Here is a 9,696-nt window from a genome sequence, read left to right as displayed (position 1 = left end):
AAAAACCACAGTTAAAATTTTATCATTTTCCATAAGTCACTAAGATAGTGACACAGCACATCTGTAATCAGTCTGACCACAGCACCTGGTCAGTCTGTAAGATTAAACATTTTCAGTAAACGTGAGAGTGGAAACATCAATATGTTGCTGTTTTTATGTTATCTATAAACAAGATGAAAATGAAAGTAACCTGTGAACCGGGGGGATTCTTAGAAGTCACGTGTTCTGTAAAAATGAAAGTAAAAACAGATTTGGAAGACTTTAAGACTGTGGATAGGTTCACATTCTGGCTTTGTCCAGCAAAGGTAGGTTCATTTTAATCCAAAGCAAAAATGAAATCATTTATTTAAACTTTGAATTAAGTAAATACTTCATGTTTCAGTTATGGGTTCTTCGTCTTCAAAAACAGCTCCTCCATCTCCACGTACGTTTATTCAAAAGCTATAATCATACGAGTTGTCATCCAATAAAAAATGTACTATACATTGACATTATTTTCTCTTTAAATTGTTTCTTGTCAGTTCTTGAAAACCCATGGAGGCAAATTAACTTTGGGTGAGTGAAGCTCATGGAAAAAAATACATTTTATTTACCGTATTCCTTCTATTTAGTCAGTGAACTATCCAGTTGTTGCATGTTAATTCATTTTTTCCATCTAAGGTGTGAGATAATATAATATTTCCTTTGAGCAGAAAGAACCCAACTGACCAGCATTTTGTGGAGAACTACAAACCTCAGGTTGAAGAACAAAAGCTTAGGATCCTCCTTTATGGTCCATTTGGAGCTGGAAAATCTAGTTTCATCAATTCTGTAAACACTGTCTTACAAAAGAGAGTACATCGTGAGGTTTTGGTGGAGAACATATCTGGTACCAGCTGCACCAAAGAGGTATGGACAGAGTACAACTATGCCAATAACAGTGAATATGTGACTCACTAAATAACTTGTAGCCAGAGCAGTGATCTGGCTGTATCCATGAATGTGCAAGTTGGTGAAGGCTTTTATCTATGTTTTACTGTCATGTATGCCAAGTTAACATTAGGGCTGGGTATCGCCACTGATTTCTAGAATCGATTCGATCCACGATTCGATTTGATTCAATTTAAATCTGGGAAATTTTGCCTCAGACAGTCAGAAATATTAGAATAGAATAGAATTAGAATAGAATAGAATTCAACTTTATTGTCATTGCACATGTCACAGGTACAGGGCAACGAAATGCAGTTTGCATCCATCCAGAAGTGCTTTAGTGATATAGATATATTACAATATATATTAGCAATAATATAGATGTGTAAGTATATTACAGAAATGGGTCTATTATGGTATGTTATAATGTACACGGTGTGAAGTATGTTATGAATATTCTATAACTATAAGTATGTACAGGCTGTAGTGAGTACAAGCTATGTACAGGCTATGAACAGGATATAAATGTGAAATAAAAACTATACAGAAATCTGAGATATACAGTTATACAGAAATGTGAACTATGCAAGTTATAAACAGTTGTAGGATTAAAAATTATCATATGTGCAGAATGATATTCACACAGAACTATACAGTAGTGCAGTTAGGATAATTGTGATAGTGATAAAGTGCTAGTGGTTGTGGGTGTGTGTATGTTCAGTCCATGAGTTTAACGTGGGTCAGATGTCAGGAGGCAGAGTTCAGGAGTCTGACAGCTGTGGGGAAGAAGCTGTTCCGGTACCTGGTGGTCTTAGTCCGGAGGCTCCTGTAGCGCCTCCCAGAGGGCAGGAGGGTGAAGAGTCCATGTGATGGGTGACTGGGGTCTCTGATGATTTTCCCAGCCCTTTTCAGACACCGCTTCCTGTAGATGTCCTTTATGGCAGGAAGTGGTGCTCCGGCGATGCGCTGGGCAGTTTTCACGACCCTCTGCAACGCCTTCCGGTCCGAGGCAGAGCAGTTCCCGTACCAGACAGATTATAATTCAGATCAGTGCATTTACATATTTTTGTATCTATAAAAAGGAAGCTGACACTCGCAAGACTTTATCAAAGGTGTGAGCGTCACAGCAGATGCTTTTGTGTCAAAGTAGCTGAAGATAAAACACAGAAAAACATGAAGGTGATTTTCCTGGCCTGGGATTTTATAAAAATATTCTGCAGTACATCAAAAACGAAAGAAAACCATTAATCAACATATGAACGTTACCTCTGACGTTACAGTGGTTTTATTAGAGACACGGCTAAGTGTTTTGCATTTTGCATAATTTTAAAAAGTTTAAATTTGTTCAGTATTGAACAGCAGAAATTAGGTTTTCTTTTTGGAAGAATGTAAAAGGGAAAAAAACAGCGGCCAACAGCGCTGTAAACAACAGTAGACTTGTGGGTATTATATTTAGACAGGAAACTGTTCTTGAAGTATACAGAGAGAGCAAGAGAGAGAGAGAGAGACACAGACAGAGAGAGAGAGAGAGACACAGACAGATAGAGAGAGAGAGCTGTGCATGAAGTGTGATTTTATCGTGGTGGAAGCAAAACAGCAAAAGTAAAAGGGAATTCATGACAATGTTTATGTGAAGCCAAATGTGAACCGTAGTTTGGATCTTCTTTTGCAGCTGGTTCAGTCAATATTGTTTGGAGAGAGATCAAACTAATAGCTTTAGAATCAGCGCAAAAAAGGCGTGACCCGCCGAAAACACCAGAGTCAGCGAGCTGTCGGCTTTCAGCCCCGACCCTGTCCTTGCCGTCAGGTGAGAAAGGCAACATCTCACTGATTCTGATCTGTCGGCAGGTCCGCGCTTTGTGTTTACGCCATAGTGCAGAATCCGTGTACCTGCTCTCATTTACTGTTTTAGCTGTTTGGTAGTTGTTGAAATTTTGTGAGGTTTAACCTGAGATTCTGGCGTTTCGGGGAAAATAAATTTATATTAAAAATCGATTCAGGATTTTAATGAATCGCTATCACGATCGATAAATAGATTATCAAAACCCACCCCTAGTTAACATGTGGTGGAGACCTGGCATTGTATAGTCTTATGTTCTGCCAAATGAATGCACCATGTTCAGATCCTATCAGTTACATTATTATTATTAGTTATATTACTAGATACAATAGCTATTATTGTCTAATTTCGTTAGCCTCTCCCCCATCACCAGCTTGTGTTACAAATGCCGCTTTCTCGTAGTAGTGGCACTCTATCAGTGCCAGATTCTCTATCAGATTCGCCCCTTGCTCACCACTTCTGGTTTCAAAAGGCCAAAATAGGAACTTACAAAATTTTCACCTTGAAGTTTCGGTATGGAATTCCACTAACCCAGGGGTGATGCTGTTTTGGCAACAACTTATGAAAATAACAAAATTCTTCTGAATTTATTATCATTATAGGACCTGTTTCTCAAAGCGTTTGAATGTGAAAATAAATAAATGTATTATTCTTCATATGTGATCCACAGTATAGAACCTACAGGATCCGGAATGGAAACACCTTTTACCCTTTTGTCCTAAATGACATGGCGGGGTTCAAAATCACCAGCAGAAGACAGAGAAGAATTCATGTGAAAGATGTCAAACAGGCACTGAAGGGTCGCATAAATGATGGTTACAAGGTAGAGTTATTTTTTAAATTCGGCAGTTTTAAAATTCTGACATTCAGTTAAAAGAAAAAGATCTTTATATTATTTTGGTAATTTTTCAGTAATTCATCATTTTACATTATTTGTTTTATATTTACACTTTATCTTTTAGTTCAACCCTGAAAATAAACTGTCAAAAGATGATAGATACTACAACAGAGCTCCAACTGAGAACGACAAAGTGCACGTTTTGGTTTGTGTTGTTGATGCCAACACTGTATCTCTGATGAATGATGCCACTGTGGAGGTAATGCAGGATGTCAGAGATGAAGCCAGTGATCTGGGTGAGCAAAAATCACTGTTTCTTCTTTTTACAATGGGAACTAACTGCCTTAAAAAATCTAATATAAGCCATCATTACTTGTTTTTGTTTATTGTCATTTCCGTGCAAACACCCATCAATAAAGAATAACACTTATTCACACTGTTAAGCTATTAGTCAGTTCTTAATTCCTTATTTTTAAAGCATTATTCTTTCTTAGTATATAATTTATAAATGCAAAATGTGATTGACAAAGTAATTAGATACAAATTTACATATATAATGACTAAGCTATGAGCTCATTGTATGTGAGTGTGTTAATAGAGGTTTAAGAAATACTTATTTTATAGTTAAGTATCTTGCTTGAGCTCATCAAAACAGAAGATTGTTTTTGCCTTATACTACGGTGGCCCTGAAGTGCAAACCACAAAAACAAATCACAAAACGCACAACAAATCTCTTAACGCAAAAACAAATTGAAAAGCGCAACAACAAATTCACTTAACGCAAAAACAAATTGAAAAGCGCAACAACAAATTGAAAAGCGCAACAACAAATTGAAAAGCGCAAAAACAAATTCACTTAACGCAAAAACAAATTGAAAAGCGCAAAAACAAATCACAAAACGCACAACAAATTGAAAAGCGCAAAAACAAATTGAAAAGCGCAAAAACAAATTGAAAAGCGCAACAACAAATTGAAAAGCGCAACAACAAATTGAAAAGCGCAACAACAAATTGAAAAGCGCAACAACAAATTCACTAAGCGCAAAAACAAATCACAGAACACACAACAAATTGAAAAGCGCAAAAACAAAAACCAAACCGGAAGAGGTAGGTACCAATGCTGCAACAACAGGCATCACTGATTGGGTGATGGATCCGGTAGCCTTTTGAACCGGAAGTTGTTCTGCCGAACGTGGTTATGAGAAAGAGCAGTCGACGGATCCCAATTCAGGGTCTGCAGCCCTAAAGTACGCAGCCTCAACGATCCTCAAGGGCCGCGTACTCAAAGACCACTAAGGCCGGAAGTGCGAGGCTTGTGAAATGGGACGGTCTAGCCTCCGTCGCGCTGCCCAGGTTGCCTAGCAACCATAACACCAACCGCTGGAAACGTTTCATACAGCTTTGACGGAAATGAAGGAGAACATATTTTGTTCGTGTGTTTGTTTCTACACGAGCTTTGTGTGATTTAATAAGTATCTGAGGCTGAGACCACAGGACTGTAAAATATGATTGCTGCCCTTCATATCTGTACTGAACAGTCATTTAAGATTAGCTAGTAAATAACAATTAGCTAATGTTGTTCATGAGACTAAAGTCAGTGTAAATATGATATGGCCAATATTATAGTTATTAATCATAAGTTATTACAGCAGTGAGTTTGAACTCTCAAATCAAATAACTTCTATTGTCACATCACATGTGCAGGTACACTGGTACAGCACATGTGAGTGAAATTCATGTTTACTGAGCTTCAGTAAAGATTCAAGTTGCAGTTATTTATATGTCCTATCACATTAAATCTTCACTCAAAGACAAGTATCTTTGACAGTGTATATGTAGATGTATTATATATAAGAGACAAATATTGTCCGTGTAATATGTTGGCATTACTAAATTTGGCTCAATGCTTACATATATGTGTAAAAAGAAAATGTACGAGCTGTGATAACTGTTGCTGATAAAATAAAGAGTAGACTGATATATTAAATATTCCTTTATTGGGTGAGAAAATCAGACCATGTCATAACTGCTTTAAGTCATACAGAATAGATATCAGAGCCTTAAACAGACTGACTTCTGCTAAATGGGTCAAACTGGGCAGAAAGTCTACAAACACATAACATCCTTATAGAATATGATGTAACACTATAGATCAACTTACCTCAGAATATATAAAGCATATAAACAATTACAGCAATATGATGCAACAAACACAGTAGTGCTACTAATCCAAAATACTCAAAGCTTCATAGAACTGAAACAAACATTTATTTTTAGCTCCATTCTGCTGCTGATACATACTTTAGGTTTCTGAATATTAAACTTGTTGCTGCCTTTCATAGTGTGTAACTTGAAGGCCCTGAGTACTTTCTCCCACACTGAAAACACTGGGATGATCAAATTATGTGAACATTACCTAATAATGATTCAGGACAGACAATTAGTTATGTTAAACTTTCCTAGCAGTCCTTCACAAACAGGGAACAGTCTGTCTATTCTCTCCATCTGTCAGCTGCTGCTGGCTCTTCCTCCTCCTCTTCCTCACACACTGCTGAGTTTGTCCTGGTGGATCATCAGGGGTGCAAAGCCTCACAGATGATGTGCAGCAGTGGGTCCCTCAGTCTGTCCTCACTCTGGACACTTGCAGTTGTCACACATGGAAATCAAATGTGTGATAAGCTGCAGGATTCAAACACAAGTGTAACTTATAAGCACATGTTCATACTTTTATTCCACAATCAGAGAGAAAGAAACAGAGAGAGAGTGCAGGACAGACAGACAGGTGACAGTCTCAGGTGTATACACTGCTACAAAACAGCACAAGAGAAGGAGGATTTAGTGTTTGTGTTATTATGAGTGCTAAACAAGAAGAGTCCCAGATGGTCCAGTGGACGCATGTGTGACTCCTGTGATTAAAGCATCTTTCTTTCAGCTTAACGAGTGAACCGTCAGCTCGTTCAAGCACACGTTAAAGTCCATTTGGCTCGACACCACCGAACAGAGGCAGCAATATAACATAGCTAACATTAACAGTGCAGTGAATCCTGCTTGTGCCGTGATATTCAGGACTGCAAACCGAGCAGCATCACTGACTTTCAGCTTGTTGTGTTTGTGGATATATGACTGACTTTAATTATCCATAAAATCATCACATTCTCTGTAGGATTAAGGTCAACTATTGTATTATTATATTTTAAATGCTTTAAAACAAAGTAAACGTTGAAAGTACAAACATCGCTAATGGCAAATAACGACATCTGGCCAACAGTAATGTTTTAATGTTCCTCATTATTAAACATTTGCACATAAAAAAGTGACATCATATTCAGTACTTACGTTTAACAGTTTACTCTTCGGCCGCTACGCTTCTGCCGTCAGCGGCAAAATTATCCACAGTGACTGCCGCGCTATGAATTGTGGAATATGTTGGGCCACGAAGTCTACCCCGCCACAGCCTTAAAATTCAGGGAAATGAAGGCCGAATTTGAGGACCGCATTTCGAGCAGCCTTTGAATTGGAACAGCCTTCGGCGCGCCGCTGTGACGTAATCGGCCTTAAAATGCATCCTTTAAGGCTGCAGACCCTGAATTGGGATACAGCCAACATGTTTTGTCCAAGTTGTGGAAAAAAGTTGTTAGAGCAGTCACCAAACTTCCGAACAGAACAACTTCCGGTTCAAAAGGCTACCGGATCCATCATCCAATCAGTGATGCCTGTTGTTGCAGCATTGGTACCTACCTCTTCCGGTTTGGTTTTTGTTTTTGCGCTTTTCAATTTGTTGTGTGTTCTGTGATTTGTTTTTGCGCTTAGTGAATTTGTTGTTGCGCTTTTCAATTTGTTGTTGCGCTTTTCAATTTGTTGTTGCGCTTTTCAATTTGTTGTTGCGCTTTTCAATTTGTTTTTGCGCTTTTCAATTTGTTTTTGCGCTTTTCAATTTGTTGTGCGTTTTGTGATTTGTTTTTGCGCTTTTCAATTTGTTTTTGCGTTAAGTGAATTTGTTTTTGCGCTTTTCAATTTGTTTTTGCGTTAAGTGATTTGTTTTTGCGTTAAGTGATTTGTTTTTGCGCTTTTCAATTTGTTTTTGCGTTAAGAGATTTGTTTTTGCGCTTTTCAATTTGTTTTTGCGTTAAGAGATTTGTTTTTGCGCTTTTCAATTTGTTGTGCGTTTTGTGATTTGTTTTTGTGGTTTGCACTTCAGGGCCACCGTATTATACAGCATTTGTAAGTGAAAATGAAAGAATTGAACAAGTGTGAGCTATCTTCACAACAGCAAATGGCACAAAGACATACAGAACATACAAACAGGAAGCAAACATAACCCACCTGAGATTTGCAGAATGTAGGTAAGCTCAGAGTCTAAACCAGAGTTTGTAAGAGAGGGCTACACTGAGCAATTGGAGCCACAGTGTATCAGTTTCTTTGCTAAAACACCCACAGTTTCCCCTTGTATATCCTGTACATTATCTCAACTGTCAGTTCTATTCCGCCAACATCAGACTTATATGTGCTAACGTAGCAGCTCCAAGTACCTGGTCTTTGGATTCACAGTTATAATCACAGTTCACAAATCACAGTCACAGTCGTAATCACAGTCATTTAGAAGTTATCAAATTTTTCACGAGTCTTCCTCATAGACCACAGTCTTTTATGTACAACCAGAAGTGTTAGGAAGCACTTATCTCACATCACAATCCATTCACCCAACATTTGTGTTGTATTTGGTCAGGGATTCCACAAGTGGCAATTTTTACCAAAATTGACGAGGCTTTTCCTGAGATAAACGATTATGTGACAGATGTCTACAAGAGCAAATCTCTGCAGCAAAAGGTATATTATTTTAATACAGTTTTATACAGAAATGCAATATAATTAAACTGTCAAAATAATTATCATATTTTTTTGTAATTCTGTTAACAACCCTGATCTTTGATCAGTAATTTCTGAACTTTTTTATTTTTTTTAATTTTTATTTAGATTCAGCAGTTCAGCAAACGTGTGGGCACCCCTATTCACTCTATTTTTCCAGTGAAGAACTACCATTCAGAAACAGAACTGAATCCTGCCATTGATGCCATAATAATGAACGCCCTGAGAAACATCATTGAAATTGGAAATGACTCTCTCAACGAAAAGTTACAATCCCAGAGCTAGACATCCACTGCACTGAAAGTGTAGTTTTGGTTCAAGTGTTAAAACCATTACAATCATTGTATTTGGTAAATTGTGTGTGAGTGAAAAGCATGGTTTGATTAAAAGTCTGAAATCAAGAAATTTAATGTCTATATTTCTCTGAAAATTTACAAGATGTGTTTTAAGACTAGTAGAAAAATAATAATCCTCCAAATTTGTTTTTTAAATGTTTATTATTAAAATTGTTGTAGTTTCCTGTATTACCATAATACACACATGAGGAAATTAGGGAGATATGAACCCCTGGGTGAACAAAAATTCCTCTGAATGTAATCAAGAAAACAAATCAAGAAGCAACTAAACATTGAAACCTCTGAAACAGAAGGGGGGACTTATAAGATATGAGTCTAATCTCCTTGGTGCCATCAAAATGGGAATCAACATGAAAAAAATTAAAAGAACTAAAACTTCAAAAATCGTAGAACAAAAATCCTCAAACAATATATATTTTTTAACAATATACCAATATAGCTAAAGGCCAGAGGTATAATACATCATTTCATCATCACACTGTTTTTATTACAGTAAAATTCTGCTTAAGTAATACAAAACATTACAAAAATTCAAATAAGAGTTTTTTGTCCTAAAAGGAGTCAAACTTAACAGAACTAAACTAAACTTTTTTATAAAGCTCCACAGCAAACTGCTGAACCAAAATCAAACTTAAATGAACAAAAAAAAACTACCAAACAACCGAAACACAAACAGAATCTTAAATACTGGCTGATTAGATCAACTAAAACACATGGGGGGAGACAAAAATGGCAACAACAACAACAAAAAAAAACGTAAATAAGTGAGATCTCCATAAGTCTGGAAAACACACAAAGCTTCCATAAAAAGGGAAGCAATCTTACTCTGGCAGGAGTTCTGGCCTACAGGGAATGGGACTTACAGTGGCTTGCAAAAGTATTCGGCC

General features: G+C 37.1%; 1 protein-coding gene across 1 annotated transcript; it reads left to right on the top strand.

Annotated features, from left to right (window-relative positions):
* Positions 1–239: 239 nt before the first annotated feature.
* On the top strand, positions 240–8,825 carry LOC134624341 (interferon-induced protein 44-like). The gene is made up of 8 exons (XM_063469325.1): positions 240–305; positions 383–424; positions 522–555; positions 693–888; positions 3,420–3,572; positions 3,712–3,883; positions 8,314–8,414; positions 8,562–8,825. The coding sequence occupies exons 2-8, from the start codon at positions 385–387 to the stop codon at positions 8,736–8,738; spliced, it is 873 nt and encodes a 290-aa protein (XP_063325395.1). The 5' UTR covers positions 240–305; positions 383–384; the 3' UTR covers positions 8,739–8,825.
* Positions 8,826–9,696: the final 871 nt, after the last annotated feature.

This window comes from Pelmatolapia mariae, linkage group LG3_W (genome assembly GCF_036321145.2).
Source record: "Pelmatolapia mariae isolate MD_Pm_ZW linkage group LG3_W, Pm_UMD_F_2, whole genome shotgun sequence".
Lineage (NCBI taxonomy): Eukaryota > Metazoa > Chordata > Actinopteri > Cichliformes > Cichlidae > Pelmatolapia > Pelmatolapia mariae.
Note: the sequence above shows the minus strand (reverse complement) of the source record. Positions and strands in the feature narration are given on the sequence as shown.